A 22,656-nucleotide genomic window follows, 5' to 3' on the forward strand; every position below is an offset into this window, starting at 1 on the left:
GTCTCTCTGCTGCCCCCGCCTCCATCCTCTGTCAGGGAATCGGGAAGTGAAGCGTTGCGGCTTCACTGCCCTGTTCCCTACTGCGCATGCGTGAGTCGCGCTGCACGTCTCTGCTGGTCCCCGCTGTGTCCTGGGAACTGTGTGTTTCCCAGAACACAACGGGGGGGCAGGGCATCTGCGGCGGTCTGCGGGGGTCTGTCCTGGAAGTGGGTGCAGATACCTGGATTATCCAGGTAACTGCACCCCCTCCCCCCTGAAAGGTGCCGATTGTGGCACCGGAAGAGGGGGGTATCAGATGAGCATAACTTCCACTTTAGGGTGGAGAACCGCTTTAAGGAAACTACTGCCTATTGTGGAAGCTACACAAGTAGCATGCAATAGCATTGTTTGATCATGCAAGATTAGTATTTTTCTACATTTGCATCATGAACTGGTAAAGCAAATGCAGCAATGTCAAAACAGGCAAAATCTGTGTTATAATTTTAATGGTAAAGTATAAAAATGTATATTCCAGCACAAGGTTATAAAAATAGCAGCGAAATGCAGAAAAAGTACCCTCTCATTGTGCTTTTAAGAATCTGTACCACCAGCCTTTGCTTATCTAATGCAGAACAATACAGCTATTATGTCTTAATTATTCCCTATTCAGTTTTGATCACAAGCTTGTACCCTTGTTTTCTTTGAATGTTCACATTTTATAAAAATGTATACAACTGCTTTTTATTATGAAGAACTGTGAAATGTATTTCCACTTCATAAATGCATAATTATAATAAACTAAGAAACTAACAATTGCATTATTGAAATCTTGAAAGTAACCATGAGAAACATAGATAAGAATTAAGCATATGAAGTGTAAAAGCAAAAAAAAAAAACGAAGCAATGCTTTATATGTTTTCAAGGCTGATTACTTTTTCCTCCACATGCTCTTAACGATCAGTATTAATCCAATGAATAAACCTGTCTTAGCCAGACAGAACCTTCATTGTACAACTTGCAAACAAGAAGAGATATCCATGCACTGAAAATCAAGTAATTCCTGAGTGCATGAATTTTTTTTCTGAAGTGTATTAGCCGTAATGCACGATTACCTACCTATCACTATTCTGTAATGCAAATAATAAACAGTAAAAAGCAGAATACTCATAACAGAAGACAAAACATCAGATTTAATAGGCCCACGGTTAGGCAGGCAAAAACTTTCTAAAGCATTTAGGCCAGTCTGATGTTCGTGGATCTTAACAGACCCAATTCCATAATAGCAACTCTTCATTAGCAGAAGCAATAACAGCATATATAACTTGCGCGGTATCCAATACACCAAGATTCCTCTGTTTATCCCACTTTTATATTAAAAATAGCAATAAAAAATCCTTCACCTGATATCATCTTCACTGGCAAAGATGATGACAGCACGAGCATTGGATGTCTCCAGTAGGCGCCGAATTATCTTATCAAATTCTCCTGCTTTTGGCTCTCGTGGGATTTTAACTGATTGTGCTACACACAAGCTTCCTGTAGATAAAACACAAGTCTGTTATCTGTACTATCTATGTTGCAGGCTGATAAAGCATACTGCAGTACATAAAAATCACTTTCAATCTTTAAAAAAAAAGCATACGAATTACAGCAATTAAAGCCTAAAAACATTGAGACAAAGAATTTCTGTTTTCAAAAGCTACTGTTTGTCATTCATTAGGGTACATTTCCTTTTCTAAAACAGCTTAGTGTCTAGCTGTTCAAGCGATAAGGGATTTAAAAGCTACTTAACCATGCCCACACATTAATAGCTCGAGCTGTTGGATCCAACAGTCAGAGAGCTGAATCTTAAGAAGACCTAAGTCATACTCGGCTAAATTTGAAAGCTAGACATGGGTCGCAATGGAGGCAGCACATACATCAATTGAGGAAGGTGTATAACCAGAATACATTGGATGGATATGAGATTCCTTTGATTTTATGCTGTAGGAATCATTTTTTCAGGGCAAATGTCAGGATCTTAGATACAATGAGCTTAAGCTGATAACACACAAAGAATTACAATTTCTGGTGTCTTTATTGAACTAATTACTTCAATGCAAGCTAACTGGAGTCCGTAGTTTGCACATATATAATGTTTGGAGGTGTGGTTTGCAGATATTTTGATTGATAAAAGACATTCAAACATTTGTGACTTGCAAAAAGGAGCACTTAAAAGGCATATGATCAAGAGTAGTGGATTTGCATAAGGCTGGAGAGGAATACAAAGCAATTTCAAAGTTTTTAGGCATCCATCAGTTGACAGTTAGACACATCTATAAATAGAGGCAGTTAAGTACAATGGCTACTCTTCCTAGAAATGGTTACCCAGCCAAAATTATTCCCAAGTCACAATGCAGAATCCTCACTAAGGTAAAGAGGAATTCAAGAGTAACAGCCATTAGGGGTGCAGGGGTGCCGCCCCGCCCCCCATCCAAGCATCCAGTCCCCTAATGTACATGCGGGGCTTTGGATGCATGGATTCCAATGGTTTTGTCTTTTTGAAGCACATGATTAGAGCCAGAGGCTTTAATAGGCTTCAAAAATGGTTGGGCTCGGGGCACAGAGCACTGCGCCCCGAGCACACCCACTTGTGTGGCAGTAGCGAATAAATATTCGCTATTGTCTTCCTCAATCTCCTTTCCACCAATCAGGTAGCCCCCTTTGTCTCAGGACATACTTATTGTGCAGCTTGGAGGAGAATGTCTCTCTATGTGCTTCCTGAAACAATTGGTTAGAGTGGCCCAGTTCTTCCTTCGCCCTGCCTCCATAAGATAAGGCATCTGCCGTTCGTCTCCCGCAAGGGGGTTGGTGGTGCTGGGTGATCGCTGCCGCCCCTGTCTCTCGCTGGGGGGTAATTCCCGCTATCCGTCTCCCGTGTGGGGGGGTGATATTAGTTTGGGCCCCCCCCCAAAAAAAAATGTGAGCACCAGCCACCACTGGAGTCTACCACTCTATGCAATAAGGTAAAAATATTTTCTGCATGCAGCTCCCCCACTCCCCCTTATGTTTACCTGAGCCCAATCTTGATGCAGTGACATGCACGAGAGAAGTGTCTCTCTCTCTCTCTCTCCTGACTGGCCAATTACACCTGCAGTCTGTCAATCATAGCCCGTGAGGAGAGAGAGGAGGGCCGAGCCATTTTCCATGTGTCACACAGAGCTGGCTCGAGAGAAAGCACACATGGGTGTCCCCATAGCAAGTGGCTTGCTATGGGCACACTCAGCAGGACAGAAGGTACAGGGGCACCAGCGGGGGAGTCAAGAAGAAGAGGATTAGTGCTGCTCTGTGCAAAACCATTGCACAAAACAGATAAGTATGACATGTTATTTTTTTCAATAAAAATTGTGCCTTTAGAATCCATTTAATGTGGTCACTATCAATTTAAGAGTGCTTCTCACACTTATATCAAACAGCACATTATAGTCTGTCCCTGGACATATTCATATTCATTAATGCATTCTATTAATTAGGGTGAAAAACCTTCTGTGGTGCTGCAGCCCCCTTGAGTCCCTGTTTTACTCCACCAAGGTGAGCACTTCTCTAACGTGGCCTCTCGATGTGCGGAGGAGCCACCAGTGCCGCTGAGGGACCCCAGAAGAGGATGATCGGGACAACTCTCTGTGGTGCGACCACTTTGGGCAGCACAGTGGTATAGTGGTTAGCACAATCGCCTAGCAGTAAAAAGGGTCGCTGGTTAAAATCCCAACCACAACACTTGCCTGGAGTTTGCATGTTCTCCCTGTGCCTGGGTTGTTTTCCTTCAAGTACTCCGGTTTCCTCCCACGCTCCAAAGACATGCAGGTAGGTTAATTGGCTTCTGTCCAAACTTGGCCCTAGTATATGAATGGGATTGGATTTTGGGCTCCTTGAGGGTCGGGACCGATGTGAGTGTGCAATGTACAGGGATAGGGACAACTGTAGACACTCACTCAGGTTGAACTGGATGGACCGGTGTCTTTATTCAACCTTAGTAACTATGTAACTATGTAACTCTGTGCAAAACGAACTGCACAGTGGAACTAAGTATGACATGTTTTTTATTTTTTATTTTTTAAACAAGGGTTTACAACCCTTTTGATTTTGCTTATAAGCTTCATTATCCAATGGGGGGAGAGTTACTAAAACTGAAGTACTCAGAATCTGGTGCAGCTGTGCATGGTAGCCAATCAACTTCTAGCTTCAGCTTGTTCAATTAAGCTTTGACAATTAAACCTGTAAGCTTATTAGTTTCTATTCAGAGCTTCACCAGATTTTGCACGCTCCAGTTTTAGTGTCATTGTTTTTTACATTACTGTGTTCTGTACAGTTATTTAAGTTCTTTGTGCTCCAACAATACTATTATGAAAAAAAAAAATACTGTGTACAACCCTTAATAAGTATAACTAACAACATGCTTACTTCATACAGTACATGGTGGTTTAAAGGAAACATGACCTAGCCAAAAGCATTTTCTAAAGCAACAACAATGTGAAAGGGCAAGCACCTTGCTATGCCAAGAAGTATCTGTGTTTGTTCAAGCTTATCTATGTATTCTAGGACACCCCTTAGATCCTTGGCCAAGGCTGTGAATGGGGTCTCAAGCAGTGGTGGCCCGTCCATAGGGGACGCATCCAGCAGTCACAAAGAAAGAAATGTAAAAAAATCTATATATATTTTTTAATACTGGCCCTTTAGAAAAAAAAATACAAAAAAAAAAAGGTCCTTAAGTGCACTGTGTCCGTGCACTTATGGGAAGTGCCACGTCTATGCAATCACGAGATTGCAGATGTGGAGTTTCATTTGCGGGTGTTTAGCCCGCCTTGTGGTGCTTTGTGAAGCGCCGAATAGCTTCCGCCCGGCGCTCCTAGTATATATTACTACGGCCGGGCGGTTTGATTGACATCTCAGTTGGACGTCACTTTCTGTTTTCTCTCTCCCATTGTGCCCAGGAGAGAGGAAGCAGGAAGTATGAGAGCGGACTCCTCTATCGACGCTGGAAGGAGACACCAACACAGCAAGGTACACAGGCTAGACACAGGGACACAGGCTGGACACAGGCTGGGCACAGGGACACAGGCTGGACACATGGACACAGGCGGGACAAAGGCTAGGCACAGGCTGGACACAGGGACACAGGCTGGACAGATCGGCACAGGCTGGACACAGGGATCACAGGCTGGACACAGGGATCACAGGCTGGACACATGCTGGACACAGGGACACAGGCTGGACACAGATACCGCCCAACATTTTAAGATGGGAACGAGGGACATCTACTAGCAAATGTATGTAGGCATAGGACATGCCCCCTGCCACACCCCCTTAAAGGAGAATTAACCAAAAAAGTTAAATCCACAAGGGCTTTTTTTGTACCATTATTATTCCTTTATATTAGCCTTTAAAATTGACAAATGCAGCAATTTAGAATTTGGATGAAAGGTTTAGCACTGGGAAACGCATTTTATATACAACTTTGTAGCTCAGACCAAAATGAGGGACAAATGAGAGGGGAAGAGGGACAGAGGGACATTGCTCCAAATCAGGGACAGTCCCTCAATATCAGGGACAGTTGGGAGCTATGAAACTGTATATTGAAAAGATGAATCTGTTCAAAGGAAACATGTTTACTTTTTTTATGTATTGATTGTTACGTTCATATGTTTACATGTTTGCTCTTTTATATTTTTGTTACTGTATGTGTAGATTAGCTACAATACCAGCCAGCTAGGATGTGTATTGACTTAATAAGTCTGCAGAGTATTGATTTATTTAAGGAAAGTAGCTATTCACTCTGCAAAGTGATTACTAGTAAACATGGCCTTGTGAGGAGAAGCAGTAAAGAGGCACTCCAAGACATACCTACTCAGTCTGGGATGCTTTTAAGGCATACTCCAGGGGACAGTATCAGAACATCATAGCGGAAGTCTGTCAAGAACGTAGGAAGAGTCTCACAAGCCTCAAAGCTGAAGCAGAGAGACAGGCTTTATATGTTAGGTCCCCGGACCCTCAGACCTATGCCAGATTGCAATCACTTTTGAGGGAGGTTCTTCTGCTGCGAACAACTCTGACGCAGAAGAAGCTCCTCCATCAAATACAGAGGATATTTGAGCAGGGGGAGAAGACTGGTCTGGCTGCTGGCGGTTCTTCCCTCTCCACACCAGAGGAGATTAACAGCAAATTTGCCTCCTATTATCAAAAACTCTATATTGCTCTCGAGTAGCCTATGACTCTGAGGAATTGATAGCCTATCTTGGGAATATTGATATACCGACCCTCACCCTAACCTATGCCAACAAACTAGATGCCCCCATTGAAATTGAAGAAAACCAAAAGGCACTTAAAATTATGCAAACAGGTAAGACACTGGGACCGGATGGTATCCGAGTGGAATTTTCTAAAATGTATGCAGAACAATTGGCCCCCAGACTTCAATCCCTAGCTAAATCCATGGATGAGGGCCACCTTCCTGACTCAAGGCACGAGGAGGTAATAGTGGTCATCCCCAAGCCAGGATATGACCCAACATTATGCTCTTCCTATCACCCCATTTCCCTCCTTAATGTTGACACAAAAATTCTCTCTAAAATCCTGGCCAATAGATTAAACACAGTCATCACGGCCCTGACACATCCTGACCAGACAGGATTCATGCCTGGTAGGGGAACGGACATAAACATCCGTTGCACACACATATTGTGACTGCCTCATCTGATAACCCGGGGGTGGTGGCCTCACTCGACGCAGAGAAGACTTTCGACTTGGTTGAGTGGTGCTACCTTTGGGTGGTTCTTTACAAATTCAGATTCCGGCCTAGATTTCTGGCTTGGCTCAAACTGTTATATGCCCAACCCAAAGCCCGTATCAGCACCAAGGGGTCCTCTCGGTGGCGTTTACACTGGGGAGAGGTACGAGACAGGGGTGCCCACTCTCCCCAGCCCTATTCGCCCTAGCACTCGAGCCCCTCTAGACCCTTCTCAGAGCGGATGAATCAGTCAGGGGCCTACAGGTGGGCACAGTGGTAGAGAAGATCTCTTTATATGCTGATGATTCGCTCCTGTATTTGGCAGGCACCTCTGACTTCTTAAGAGCAGCTCTGACCCTGTTTGACAAATTCGTCCACTTTTCGGGTATCCGAATAAATCGGTCCTCTTTCCCCTCTGCCAATCAATGCCCCAGATAGACACATGAACTCCTTTGAAATGGGTGGACGAGTTTACATACCTAGGAGTGAGAATAGGAATTAAAATGACAGGCTACCTCGATAAAAATGTATACCCGCTGCTGACCCAACTTCACCAGAAGTGCTCCACCTGGAGATCTCTCCTTTTGACCCCGGTAGGAAGGGGCAATCTCTTAAAAATGATTTACTTACCAAAATTCCTGTATTTTTTTTAGGCACACCCCGACTCCAATCCCCAGACTATTTTTTCGCCGGTTGGAAAGTATATCGATCTCCTTTATATGGGCAGGGAATCCCCCAAGAGTAGTAAAGAACATACTTTACCTCCCGCTGTCTGGAGGGTGGTTGGCACTGCCCAACTTCCTGGTATATTATTGGGCGGCTGTCCTAGTGATGGTAAGGTGGTGGTTCCCAGCAGAATCCAGCTGTCACTCAGGAGGTAGCCCTCCTAGGATCATATGCAGCGTTGTCTTATTTACCATACAGGGGGTTGAAGGCTCACCCTGCAGTGACAGGTCCTATGAAAACTACAAATCAGGTGTGGCGATCCTCTAGGGAAGCCCTCCTGAAGCAATTATGCATTTCCCCACACACCCCACTTTAGGATAATCCCATGTTCCCTCATCTCTTTACTATCCCAGACCCGGAAAGTTGGGCCAAGAAGGGTATCACCCCATTAAGACAAGTTATGCCACGGGGTGTCATAATCTCGTTTCGAGAGTTGCAACTAACTCCCAACCTACCGAGAACTTTTCTCTTTAGATACTGGCAGCTTCAGGATGCCCCTCTCAGGTGACGCTTGAGCCTGATTCAGTCGAGCGCCTCTTGATTTCGGGGGTGCTGGAAAAACCCCTGTCCACCTTATATCTCTACTTAACAGTACCACATGATGTTAAAAGTAATAGATCCATGGCCAAATGGCAGGTTGATATCCCTTCTTTGGGGAAGGAGGAATGGGAGGAGTGTCTAACTACATTTATTCCGTCCATGATTGCGGCTAAGTTCAGATTTATACAATTAAAATTTATATACAGGGCCTACTACATGCCACTAAGGCTAGCGAACATATACCCTGGAATTAGCCCCAACTCCACTAAATGTGAACTAGAAATGGGCACCTTTTTTCATATGGTCTGGTCCTGTCCCAAACTACGCCTGTTCTTCAGCTTGGTGGCAGGCACTTTGGAATGGTTTGCGGAGTTACGATACCATTAGAACCTTTAACGCTGTTGTTGAGCCATCTGGAAGGTATAGAAGGGGACCATTATGTTAAACTGTGCCTAACCTACTCACTATTCTATGCTAGAAGAGAAATACTCCTTCAATGGAAGCAAAAAGAGGCCCCATCCAAGGAAGCATCGCAAAAAACAATAAATAATTTGTTACCACTATACCACATCACTTATGAGACTAGAAATTTGCAACAGAAATATGATAACGTATGGTCGAATTGGGTTGACGCACGTGGCTGAGCCCCGGTTGAGGGAGATTATCTCATGTGGAAGTCCTTATCAGGGCACCACTATTGTTTGCAAGGGAGGCTGAGGCTGATCCCTCCTTCTAGATCTCAGGGTTGTGACCAGGGGTGGAGTATTTCCTCTCCTGCCCCCCCCCCCGCCCTCTTGGCTGGGGGGATGTGACCAACCCCCACTGGACCAGTCTGGCCCATCTGCTCCCACCTACTTATAGTCTTTCTATGACCATCCCTTAATGTAAAACTTATGTTATAATAACATAATCCTGTGAAGTGAAACTTTCATATCCTGAAAATCATCTTGATAGAATAGAATACCCTTTGTGCATGCAATATTGATGTCATGTAATTGATTACCTATTGTAAGATCCTCTGTACAATACCTGTTGTGTTTGTATAGTCTTGTTTGTTAATAAAGTAAAAATCTGTTTAAAAAAAAAAAAAAGAGGCACTCCAAACTACGATGTGAAATGCCTACAAAGGAGCAGTTATAGATATAAAAACCAGCAACTCCCAAATATAATTACAAACTATACAGAGAATTAGTTTTTTTTTTTCTAGTCTATGCTAAACCCCCTTTAAATTGCATACACCTATTCACTGTTTGGGTTCAATAGTGTTGACAATAAAAAAGTGTTGATATTTCTTAAATTACTCTATGCTCAGAGTAAGGTATATTTTATTATTCCCTTGATAAAAATTAACCAGCATGTTGTTTTTAGAGCCTGTGGGAAAAGAAATTGTGCTTGCCAATGAAATTACTTTTTCACTGCATGGGAGTTTCCAGATATACAAACAGATTATGCTAATAGGGCCTAAAATATATCTGTTCAGGAAATCATGCAATGAAAACTCAAAGATAGTGGGCAAATAATACTGTATTTATCAATCTGAAGTACTGAGGGATTTCTTAAGTGTACACCTGGCATACTGTTTCTTAGAAAAGGGTCTAGTGTGACCTCTTTTTTGGTAATCCCCATAAATTGGCTATATGGAATTATTTAATCAGTCGCTTACTGGCTGCAGAAGGATGATCTAAGTTACCCACAAGCAATCCTCCTTTTGGATATTTAGGATGAGGAATATAAGGTTGGTTCAGCCACACAACAGTCAGGGGACATTGGGAAAGGAGCAGCAAGATGCAGTGACACTCCAACAGTGATACCTCAGTCATCAGAGCTTCAATCATACACTGCAATGTCTCTTTCAAGATAAAACCTGCCTCCTCTCTCCCTCCCAAATTAGGGCCTAGCCAAACTGCCTACATATTTTTCAGCTACTATATAATATTTGTGGTTTTTGTCTCCATTTGATTCCCCTTAAAATTTCAACCATGCTTTTTCCAGGCATGCAGCCTGGGTGGCAAGGAAAGGGAAGACAGAAAATGTGTGTTCCCTCCCCTTCCTGAACCAGACTGTAGCATGCGCCTGAAGCACAAAAGCCTCTTCATCATATCTGGTACCCAAGAGGATATGGGGGTTTGTGGGGGTGACTTTTAGGAACCTGTAGGTCCCCCAGATATCCGTCCTCCCACCAAGGGGAATGAGTACTGGGGTACATTAGTTACCATATAGGACTCTCTCTTAAAAAAAAAAATGTGAACGAAATATACCAACACTGTTAAAAGGACTCCTTAACACTGGCCATCCAATGTTTCCTTGCAACCACAATGACTCAGTGCCCGACAATGTTGCCCCACCACAGTACTGCTGCTAAATGGTAGTTGCCTGGCTGCCAGAATATAATAAACAACCAGAGATTCTGGGTGACATCACTGGCCAAATACAATCATGACTAGGGAAAAGCTGAATTCTCCCAGGTTCAGTTTGCTGGGCATTCACTAAATTGCCAAACATCAATCCAAATCCTATTGAAATCAATGGAGCTGAACCTTTAAAATCAGTTATGGCAATTTGTCAGGCTAGGGATTGTCAAACGAGGAACACAGGAAGCTGGGCACTGTTATGAGGGACATGTACCAATACAAAAATTGCTTAAAAAATTATGTTGACAGGAAGGAGTAAAAATGAAATTATAAAAATGCAAAACTCCTTTAAATAATATGCTTGGGAGGTGCCCTAAACCAGACTCTGAAGTGGCAAATTTATATCATGTACTACAGCAAAAGTGACATTAACAACAAAAAAAATGAAATATTTGTTGCTAAATGGCATTTCCCTTGCATTTTTTTTAAAAATGAGAATAACATCTGCTTCTGTTTGTAAACAAACAGCTTGAGATTACCTTCATCTGTTTTAAAACCCTATTCCACATGAGGGTCTGACATAGATGTGGGATTCCCCCTAAAAATACATACCATACCCTTATGCTTGATAATGGTCAGGTTTGAAGGAAAACATTGTGCAAAAACCAAAAAAAAGATGTTGAGCCTCCTAAAGGTGACAGTATAACTCACCAAACCAGGAATCTCTGGGTCCCTCACTCAGAGATCAGGATTTTACAGTGAATATAAAATATAAAAATCTTATTATTGTAAACCAGTACCCAAAATTGAACTCGTTCCCTCTCTCTCATTCAGAGCCGATCGACAGGCCTTTTTCAGTCCTTCCCAGCTTCTGTCAGACTGCCTAGAGTACACAAGGGCCGAATGTCAGCCGGTTTCTATTAAACAGCCGATGTCACCCGACATTTGGTACGCGTGTACTAGGCTTTATATGTTAGCTTCCTTCACCCTCCTGGTCACTCCCATTATTGTTTCCATACCCTCAGTGGCATCGCTAGGGGGGTGCAGACCACACCCGGGTGACACTCAACAGAGGGGCCACACCTGTGGGCAGTGGCACCGCTAACACTGCACCCCTACACTAATCTGCGTCTCTCGTCAAGTCGCCGGCTGTCTCCCTGTCTCACACAGTGAAGCAGAGCAGACTGAAGCTGCCTCCCCCTCCTCTCTGTTTACATCTACATAGGAGGAAGGAGTCTGAGGGACACACATTGCTGTGCATATCTCGCGCTGTTATGAGGTCTGTACAGTATATTGTAATGTAGATGAACAGAAGAGGGGGACAGTGACCAGGAAGGGGGGCAATTTAAAAAACAATGAGCGGTTAAGAGGACATGTGCTGGTGCGCTATGGGAGGGGAGAGGGGGGAAGACTAGCAGAAGGTCAGAGGGGGGTCTGCACTGATGGAGGGAAGTCTGTACTGAGGGGGATCTATACTGATAGAGGGGATTCTGCACTGAGGGGGGTCTATACTGATTGAGGGGGGTCTATACTGGTGGAAGGGATCTATACTGATAGCGGGGAGTCTGCACTCAGGCGGGGTCTATACTGATACAGGGGGGTCTGGACTGGAGGGGGTCTGCACTGACGGTGGTCTATACTGATTGAGGGGGGTCTGTACTGAGGGAGAGGTCTATACTGAGTGGGAGGTCTGTACTGAGGGTGTGGTCTCTCCTGAGTGGGGGGTCTGTACTGTGGGAGGGGGGCCTATACTGGTTGAGGAGGGCCTATACTGATTGAGGAGGGCCTATACTGATTGAGGGGGTCTGTACATAATGGAACGGGGTCTGTACTTAGTGGAGGGGTCTGTAATTAGTGTAGGGAGGTCTGTACTTAATGGAGGGGGTCTGTTTTGAGGGGGGGGCTATATTTGGTGTAGGTGGGTGACACCATGTTTTTCTGCACCGGTGACACCAACCCTAATGATGCCACTACATACCCTCTAGTAGACATCTTTTCTTTTTCAGTGGCAACATATTTAGTTAATCATTTACACACAGCCAATAGCTGCCACAACATGTTTAAACATGGACTGCCAACAACATCTAATGTAACAATTCTCACTCTAAGAAATGTCTGTTTATGTTAAGCTCACTGCCACTCCAGACAAGAATAAAACATTATGATAGTATTCTTCAAGGAAGTGAGGATTTAATTTAAGTTGCTATTTAAAGCTTTTAGAGATAGAGCTTAAGAGTTTTTCTGAAATTAAGAAAAACACTCTGGGTAATAGTGTGCAATATATTTTCTCTGTAGTCACCACATACTTCAGTGCCCCCCCTTTTTGGAAACTTGCGTTTCCCTCCTGGACAAAACCCCCAACGGTTTACATTGTGGATCAATAAAGGTCTCTACAGAATAGCTAATTTTATAGACCATAAAGGAGTCAGAAAGCCCTCTTACTTTGTGGAGACCTTACAAATGCCCCTTCAGAGGCATTCCACCTTTGTCAGATCACTCATTATTTACAGACAACGTGTTGGGATCAGGTGGATATCTCCACTAGGACCTTCTATGAAAATAGGTGTTTGCATAGTCCGGGGACACGTGGCAGTATTTCAAAGCTATATACTGTGTTTGCGGACCAGGGTTCTAAACTCTTTAACCAACTAGCTTGGGAGACAGGCCTGAGGCAGACTATAGAGTAGGACGTTTGGTCCTGGTGGTCGGCCATGGTGCACATAGGAATTCTGAAAACTTCCCTGGTGGAGGCAAACTATAAATTATTTTCTCAGTGGTATCTTGTTCTGGCATATTTAGCTGAAATATACCCTGGTGCCTTGCCCCATTGCTTCAGGGGGTGTGGTCAGGAATGTAATATGTTCCATATTTAGTTGAAATGCCCAGGTTTTTGACAAGAATATTTAATTTGGTATACTCAGTGACCAGGATGAATATGCCCGACAATCTTAAGACAATATTAATTTTTGATCTATGAAGTGAGTTATCCAAACATCCTAGAACCCTTGCTTTTTTTATTTTTCTCTCAGCCAAAGTTACTATAGCGTGAACATGGAAATCTCCTGTGATTCACATTGCATTAGTCAGAAACAAAATCTCCTGGATCATGATTAATGAAGAGTTGGCTAGCATCCTCTGAGACAAGCAACTTCACTCTGAAAAGGTTTGGAACCCTTGGATTAGATACCTACAGTCTCCGTAATGGGTGGAATGGTGAGGGGGGTCGGCGCAGCGGTCTGGGAAATGGTGATCAGCTGTAAATCTGTTCTCTTCTTCTCTTTCCCTTATCTTTATTCAACTTTTCTTTTCTTTCTTCTAGCTTTTATATTGACTCCTCATGAACACTTTGTTGTAGGCTACAGGGCCGCCTCTAGCCTAGCCTAAGTATGGAAGCATGGTGTTCCTCAGTTTGGCACTGGGAATTTTGCTTTGGTTTATAGAATCTATTTTTATAGTCTTTTTTTCCTTCAAGAACAATATATGTATAATAGTTCTGCATTACCACATGTGCAAATATAATCTTTACAATAGTTATATTGAACGGACAACTCCAAACATTGGACTCCGTGCCTTCGGTACATTTTCATCCTACCCCTCCGGGCAGAGTTGGTTGTGGATTGCCACTTTAATATTGCTTAGTCATGGTATGATCAGAATACAATGACTTTGACACTTCTAAATGTAACACCATTGTTTGATATTCATTTGTACAACTTAATAAAGCGGTTCTGAACCTTTAAAAAAAATATTAAAAGCCAGCAGCTACAAATATTGCAGCTGCTGACTTTTAATAAATTCACACTTACCTGTCCCAGGGTCCAGCGATGTCGGCACCATCTATCAATTAAGAACTATCTGGATACAGTTGGGTAATACTAAATGTAATTGACAATCCTGCTAAAGGCAGAGTCTACAATAGTTTGCTCACCCTCTGAAGTTCCAAACAACTGTACAGATATAGGTACAAACAAGTGAGCAACCATTCCTTTTAACAAGCAAATAGGCCAGGTTCTCATGTGTGCGACCTGAATTTTTGCCTGAATTTGCACCTGAACTGAACCCAAACACACACAGGACCCTTCTGCAATCTGCAGCCGTTCCGCACTTGTGTGAACCAGCTCCATTGAGAGGCGGTCACACTAGCCTGTCATGTGAATTGGATGTGTGAAAATCTGCACCCAATTCACATATATGTGAACCTAGCCTTATACAAATGACTACATCATAACGTGGTCTTTCCTATGTAACTTCTTTCTTTTTATTTGTTTCTCCACTTTTATGGGATTTTTTTTTCAAAGGCTAAATACTTTACACATTTAAAGTACACATGACCAATCTTGTTTGTGTTTCTGTCATACACAGATCGACATCCGTCTGGTTTAGGGGCTAGCGGGTTGCACAATTTGAAGATAGATCATTCACCAAGGCTTAGGCATGGGGAGGAATGCTGTCAGTGCTGCTAACCTCCTAGGACTGCTACATGTATTTGAAGGTCAGGTCTGCTTGGAATGGAGGAAGTTGAAGTACAAGTGGAAAGTATCACTGCTAGAGGAGTTGTCCTGGACAGCTGTGAGCAGATGGAGCCACACAGGGGTCTAGTAACTCACTATTAGAATAGATAGAACCCTCTACTCACCAGACTTGGTACTACTAAATTACAGAAAAAACAGACTAAATGCTCTTATTCTGTAAATCTGGTAGTGAAGACTGATGTCTTTGAAGGACTGTGCTCTTGGTTTCTGATCCCCTAAACCCATTTTCCTTTTGATCAAATGATAAAAAATAAATAAATGTATTTTTAAAAGTGACCCAATGTCTTCAATCACTCTATTGGGGAGCTCTAGCACCCCCCATATCTCTGGGGAGCCCTAATATGCCTCTAAAGGGTCAGGGGGTTGTTACAATACATATACATTTGTGGAAAATATTTCTGTCACCATGCAGGCCTTTAAAGTTGGTTGTGGGTCACCCTCAAAGTGGTGAAGGAACACAAAGTGTTCAGGTTTATTACAAATTAACAGACAGAGGGCATCACAAAACAAAGTTTAAGTAGAATATTGTATTTATATATATATTTTTTTTAAATTTGTAAATAGAATAAAAAATTTTTTTTTTACCATAAACTCTTTTGCTTTGTATCACTTATTCAGGTCAGATTAGCACATGCTGTATGTTTTAGTACAATATCTACAATATAAGTCAGTCAGTAAGCTATTAAACAGTTAAGGAAACTACCCATTTAGGTCAGTATACCCGAAGCAATATAATAAACAACAGTTGATCAATGTGCCGGCAAATAGTAAAGGAGACAAACAGCAAAGCATTAAATACATGTCTAAAGTGTCTTCACATTAAAGCAGCCTTTTTTGGAAGGCTTTCATCTGTGGATTCAGCAAATGCTAATGAAATACAACCAAGTATTATAACAACATAGCACAACTAAAAGTGGTGTTTTTTGACAAGTTTTACTTGCACAGTCACAGAGAGATCACATGTAACTTAAAGCAGACCTTCAGTCATTTTTTCTTCTTCTTTCCATTTATTAAATATTCTGTCCTTGTTGTTTTAATTTTGGATAGTAAAACATTTTTTTCTGCCAGTAAATCCCTTATACAGCCATACATATGTTTCATGTCTGGAAAAAGCCTAGGCTTATGACATCATGCACAACTCTCATAAGTGAGTTTGCCAGGAAGAGAGGGAGGATGAGCCATAAGAGGGCCAATGAGAGCTGCAGAGCTGGAGGTGTGTGTTTGTGTAAATCCAGGAAGTGAACAGGCAGCAGCTTCAGCTGCCCACAGTTAAATGGATGCAGCCAGGCTTACTGAGGGAGATTTCTGCAGCATATTTGGCAAGTACAGAATCACAGTATATATAAAATAATATGCAAAGTGGTTGGAGGGAAGCTTTGACAAAGATGTTTATATTACAAATTATGTGAGCAGACTTCAGTTCCTCCTTAAAAATCAATAATTGGCATTTATTACTGCAAAAGTAATATAGCATGCTGGAAATTTCAGACCTGATAGGAGCTGGACCAGTTTGGATCGTGACACAGCAGTGAGCTCCTCAAAAGCTCACTCAGAATCCAACAAGGAAAGATTAGACAACAGTAAATATTCTCAGTTTTATGTTGGTGCTTAGGCCTTGTCGGAGATAAATCTGAATCTGATATGCTTTTAATTGCAAAGTTAAAAATGAGGATCACTCCATCATCTGATAATTTACCATACCATGCCGGAAAATGTCTACATCCTAAAACATAAATCATTCACATGCACAAAAATGAAGGCATGCCAGTGGTAAGTTATTAAAATAGGCCGACCCTTGTAAACCATGCTCCTATCAGATAAATTCTTTAGTGCTAAATTAAACATCTGCTTATATTCTGCCAGAATTAGCTTAAAGATTGGCACTATTATGAACAGCAAATGTCGTTAAGCCAGCTGTTTCTTTAGTCTTCTTGTGCAAAAAAAAAAAAAAACTGAATGTTATATATGTCAGACATTGAATGTAATGAATATAAATTGCCTGTGTCCATTAATTTAGAGGATTGTTCCTGTACAGGGCAGAATATGGCCTTCATGTCCTAGAACCTCTTTTCCACAACAATAATTGGCTCTGCGTATAAAATACCTTTTCAATTTTTTTAAACCTAATTCTCAAAAAACATGCATATCTGGAAAATAAAGACTTTTATGTTTATATTAAAACCTGTAAGATAAAAGATTTTAAGATGGCCAGCACATGTCTGCACATTTCACCCCTCTCTAAGGTCTATGGCACTGCCATAATTGTGCCTCATGTAAAACGAAATATTTTAATCGGAGAGGAATTACAAAGATATATGAAAACAAAAATGTACTTGTTTAAAAAGCAGTTCTATCCCCCCACTCCAAAATTTACTGTACTTACTATTAGGGAACTCACCTGTCCAGGAATCCAGCAGTGTCCTCACCCATGTGATTCTATAATCGGCTCTTCGATGCCACCGCTATCTTGGCTAAGGGAAACTGGCAGTGAAGCTTTGCTGCTTCACAGCTGATTTTCTACTGTGCAGATGCGAATTGTGCTGCGCTCTGTGAGTGGCCCAGCTGTAGGAGAAAGGAAAGGGGGCAAATGTCTGTCTCACTTTGCCGTGGCGAACTGAGCCCAGGTTGGAAGCAGGTACCTGTCAAAACCAGGTACCCACCCCCCCCCCCCCCCCCTCCAAAAAAAGGTGCCAAATGTGGCAGCGGACGGGGGGGGAGGCAGAAACTAGGAGCTTCCCCTTTCCGCTGTAAGTGAAAATCCTAGTTTTCATTGAGGATCCTCACTATCTTAGATGATGAGAGACAATAATTCTTTGACAAAGATATTGCAGGGAACACTGCACTACTTCTATGCGGCAATATTCTGCTGCCACCTTAGCCTTGCCTGGCCGTGTACACACGACCAGACTTTTTGACAGCAAAGGTTCTGACGGAACCAATCTGCTGGACAATTTGATCATGTGTGGGCTTCATCGGACCTTTGCTGTTGAAAAATCTGACAGACTTTAGATTTAGAACATGTTTCAACTCTTTCCGACGGACTCGAGTCCAGTTGAAAAATCAGTTCGTCTGTATGCTAGTCCAACAGATGAAAACAGATGCTAGGGCAGCTATTGGCTACTGGCTATGAACTTCCTTATAGTAGTCCGGTTGTACGTCATCACGTTCAAATCCATCGGACTTTGATGTGATAGTGTGTGTCCAAGTCCATTCATTCAGAAAGACTGCCGGAACTCCGCTGAAAAGTCAGTCGGGAAGACCGTCGGACCTAGTCTGCCAGAAAGTCCGGTCATGTGTACACTGCATAACTGTTTTTTTCTGGCAACCTTCTGGTATAGCACCCTAAGTAACACTGATCAAATTCATATTGCTAAGAATTGGGTAAGCAAATGACAGCTGATCACGTGATGTAAACAGAGCCGGTAATCGGCTATTTTTTCTCAGCATGAGGAGAAAAAAAAAGCCGATCACCAGCGGCCGTGATCGGGACATCAGTCCCGATCATGGCTAGCTGCTGCAGATCCTTAGTGCCCACCTGTGCCCCCTGCCAGTGCCACCTAGCAGTAGGCAACAGAGCCGCCTACCAGTGCCCACCAGCACCACCCATCAGTGCCCACAGTGCCACCTATCAGTGCCCACAGTGCCACCTATCAGTGCCCCAAAGGTGGCACTGATGTGCAGCACTGATCAGTACCCATCAGTGTCACCTACCAGTGCCCGTCAGTGCCACCCATCTGTGCCACCTATTAGTGCCCATCTGTGCCACCCATCCATGCCACTCATCCATGGCCATCAGTGTTGCCTTATCTGTGCCCATCAGTACCACCTTAACTGTGCCTATCAGTGCCCATTAGTGCAGCCTATCAGTGCCCACCAGTGCAGCCTATCAGTGCCCACTAGTGCAGCCTATCAGTGACCACCTGTGCTGCCTCATCAGTGCATATCAATGAAGGAGAAAAATTACCTGTTTGCAAAATTTTATAACAAACTATGAAACATGATTTTTTTTTTTTTACAAATTTTCCATCTTTTTTTGTTTGTTTAGCAAAAAATAAAAATCCCAGCTGTGATTAAATATCACCAAATGAAAGCTCTATTTGTGAGAAAAAAATTATAAAAATTTCATTTGGGTACAGTGTTGTATGACCGCACAATTGTCATTCAAAGTGCATCAACGCTGAAAGCTGAAAATTGGTCTGGGCAAGAGTGGGTTTAAGTGCGCAGGAGGCAAGTGGTTAAACAAAATGTGTGAAAGAATAAAACATAAAACAATATATGCGCACAAGATGCACGACCTTCCAAGAGACAATGTTGTAGAATGATAGTGCAAAATTACATTTATTACTTTCATTATAAAAATATATTTTAGAAAAAAAGAAAATGGAATCATAATAATAATAAAGCGCATAACAGTCACATTAGATTTATATGAGCTAAATAATAAGAACACCATAACAAATGAGCAGTCTTACCATCTTCTCTGGACTTTTGGATAAAAGCTTCCACTCCGCTTTCCCCATAGCTGCCTTCAGATGCTAGGGTGGACACATAACTCCATTTCAGAGCTTTCACAATATCCACCATGGCCTGAGCCTGATAAGTGTCTGATGGAACCACTCGAGAAAAAAAGTCATATCGACTGTTGTCACTTAGATCTGGAGCAGTGGAGGCATAACTAATTTGTGGAATCTGTGGAGATGAGAAAGGCAGAGCAATTTAATAATAACAACAATGGAGCACTGCAAAAGATAAGATGAGGATTTGTAAAGATTTTAAATGGCACATACACAAAACCCATTTAAAATGTGAATCAATAATAATACAGTTTAACACCAATATACATTAGCAGTAAGTGCACAGTAGAATCAATGTGTATGTACGTGTGTTACATTTCCTATGCATGAGACATCTCCTCATAAAGCATATTAACAGCAGCAAAACTTTAAAAAAATGACAGTGGTAGATATTGACAAAAACACTCAGAGAATGATTACAACATGCATTCAGTGTCTATTAACAATGACCATAAAACCTGTGATAAGAAAAATAGTTCTACACTATAACAGGTATGGAGTGAGAAAATGTACCTTGCCGTAATTTTAATGTAATTAAAACATATTAGAATTTAAACTTCCAAGATGAAAATTTAAGATATTGTTGGATGTTGTATGATCACCTTCCAGTCACATAAACCCTACATACAACTTGTCTAACTTACTTCATAGAAATCTATTTCTTTTATCTGTTTAACAATCAATTGCTACCCTAATGCCACATACACACGGCTGGAATTTCCAAAACAGTCCGGTGGGAGCTTTTTGTCGGATTTTCTGACCGTGTGTATGCCCATCGGTCTTTTTTTTGTCAGTCTTTAGATTGAGAGCCTGTTCTTAATTTTTCTGACGGAAAACCTTTCTATTGGATTTTTCGATTGTGTGTATGCAATTCTGACACGCAAAATTCTGACGCATGCTCGGAAACAATTCGACACATGCTCGGAAGCATTAAACTTCCTTTTTATAGTGGCGTTGAATGTGCTGTATGTCGCAGTGTTATTGACCGTCGGAATTTGGTGTGACCACGTGTAGGAAAGACAGTTTGAGCCAAATTGCATCGCAATTCCGACAGGAAAACCATCAGAGCTTTTTCCAATGAGAATTCAGATCGTGTGTACGCGGCATTAGTAATCAATCGTTAGAAATTTTTGTATCAAAGTTGACCACCTAAACATCAGAAAGTGGTTAAATTTCCCAGTAGCAAGCCTGCGTAGCTTAGCCCTGAGCTGGATTTATATATTATTCGTATTTGTGGCACAGTGGTGTAGTGGTTAGCATTCTCACCTAGCAGTAAGAAGGGTCACTGGTTCAAATCCCAACCACGACACTACCTGCCTGGAGTTTGTATGTTTTCCCTGTGCCTGTGTGGGTTTCCTCTGGGTACTCCAGTTTCCTCCCACACTCCAAAGACACGCAGGTAGGTTAATTGGCTTCTGTCCAAAATTGACCCTAATATATGAATGGGACCTTGGATCGTTGGCTCCTTGAGGGTAGGGACAGATGTAGACACTCACTCAGGATGAACTGGTGTCTTTATTCAACCTTACTAACTATGTAACTATACATTTATTGCTTCCTAATTCACTTAAATAGAATCAAAAACACGCCCCAAACGGGATATAGGTATACAGTATAACATATGGCAACTGCTTGATCATCTTTGTACTTTCAAATGAGAATAAGAAATTTGGCAAAAAGTTCTCAATTTATTTTGTGTAAAAGAGATGGCCTGAGTAGAATTTTTATGACCATTTAAATTTCTTCTATTGCCTGGGAAACTGAATTCTGCCTTAAACATTTTATTCTTTCTTCAGTACCTAACAATTTCCCAATAACCATGAAAAAAGTAAACCCTTCAAAAGAAACCACTTTTAAAAGTACTTCTGTTGAAGGGCCCTTATAAATTAAGATTGTTGGTAAATTGACCAGTTTAAATACATGTAGATCAGGACTAGGAGATTAACTATTGAACAAAAGCTATCCAAAACAATGCTTGAGAGTTTTTCCACTTTTCACATATGTACAGTTTATAAATACTGGTAAGGAGAGAGAAAGTATAATGCAAAGTCCATTATTTCATTGGTATACTATGTCAGTCTCTTTGAAAGGGTTATGTTAGTTCTACATACTGGCCCTTTGTTCCTTATTTCAAGGATCACAGTTCAAGGAATATTTTTTTTTACTAATAGTTTTTCAATGCTTTATACACTAAATTAGATTATTGTTCTTATTTATTCTTATTTTTGAAGACAAATACAATTTATTGCAGAAACAGTACAAAACTCATGGAATGCTCAAGATGGGTATAACATAACTGAAACAAGGTTCAAAGTGGAATTTTTCAATATATACTTGATAAGTGCAATAGCAAACATATTGTATACCATACACTGTAAACATAATGGGGAAGAAAAAAAAAAAACAAGTCCATTTGGTCAAAAATGTAAAACTACTGTAGTGAAAAAGGCAGTACTGAAGGCTCAATTCACTCTAAAAGTATACTATATTATAGTGGAGTGAGTCAACTTCTGGCTTCTTACAGACACCCGAGCTATTGGCTCTTCTTCCATACTTTTGGGTGTTTCCATTTCCTTAGTTTTCTATATAATTTTCCATGTTATATCAATTAAATGTAAAATCATCCCTGATGGCCACTTCAAGGAAAATCAAGCTTAAAGACCCCACTATAATATTCTTTAAGGGACATTACAAATTACTTAACCACTTTACGTTTGTACCTTGATAAACAGCTGATTGATGAACTCACCATTCTGGAGTGCCTCTTAATAAAGATACTCTGTGCTTCTACAGTGTGTGTCATTGTGCTATCATTAGATCATGCAGATCACATGCTAAATGCACACAGCCAATCAGAGTGGCTCTGTAACTTGTGATCACGGTGATGAACATGCATAGATTACAAACGTAATGAATGAATGAATGGGAGCAGATTTGAAGTGGGGAATTTAATTCATTTGATTTGATAGTTTTTAGGCCTTTTAATGACTCCCGCCTGTACACCTCATATTTATTCTGTCTCTAGTAACTACCTGTATATTACTGCTTTCACTTCTTATCCTGCACACCAACCCTCCCATCTTTATTCTATCACTGTATGTGACTTGTACATTAACTCCTTCCCTTCACCTCTTCCTCCCTCTGTGTATGGCTTGTACAATAATGATGCATGGTATCTAGTGCACCATTAC

At 41.6% G+C, this 22,656-nt stretch overlaps 1 protein-coding gene across 2 annotated transcripts in view; it reads right to left on the minus strand.

Annotated features, from left to right (window-relative positions):
- GRM4 (glutamate metabotropic receptor 4) overlaps positions 1-22,656 on the minus strand; it is a 315,342-nt gene that overhangs the window by 86,083 nt on the left and 206,603 nt on the right. For both annotated transcript variants that reach the window (XM_077481412.1, XM_077481413.1), the window contains exons 3-4: positions 19,364-19,580; positions 1,380-1,515 (exon numbers count right to left, since the gene is read on the minus strand). In XM_077481412.1, the coding sequence (XP_077337538.1) occupies positions 1,380-1,515; positions 19,364-19,580 (353 nt within the window). The remainder of the gene's footprint in view (positions 1-1,379; positions 1,516-19,363; positions 19,581-22,656) is intronic.

The sequence above is a fragment of the Lithobates pipiens genome, unplaced genomic scaffold (assembly GCF_037356315.1).
Source record: "Lithobates pipiens isolate NorthernLeopardFrog02 unplaced genomic scaffold, aLitPip1_a1.2 Scaffold_16, whole genome shotgun sequence".
Taxonomy (NCBI): Eukaryota; Metazoa; Chordata; class Amphibia; order Anura; family Ranidae; genus Lithobates; species Lithobates pipiens.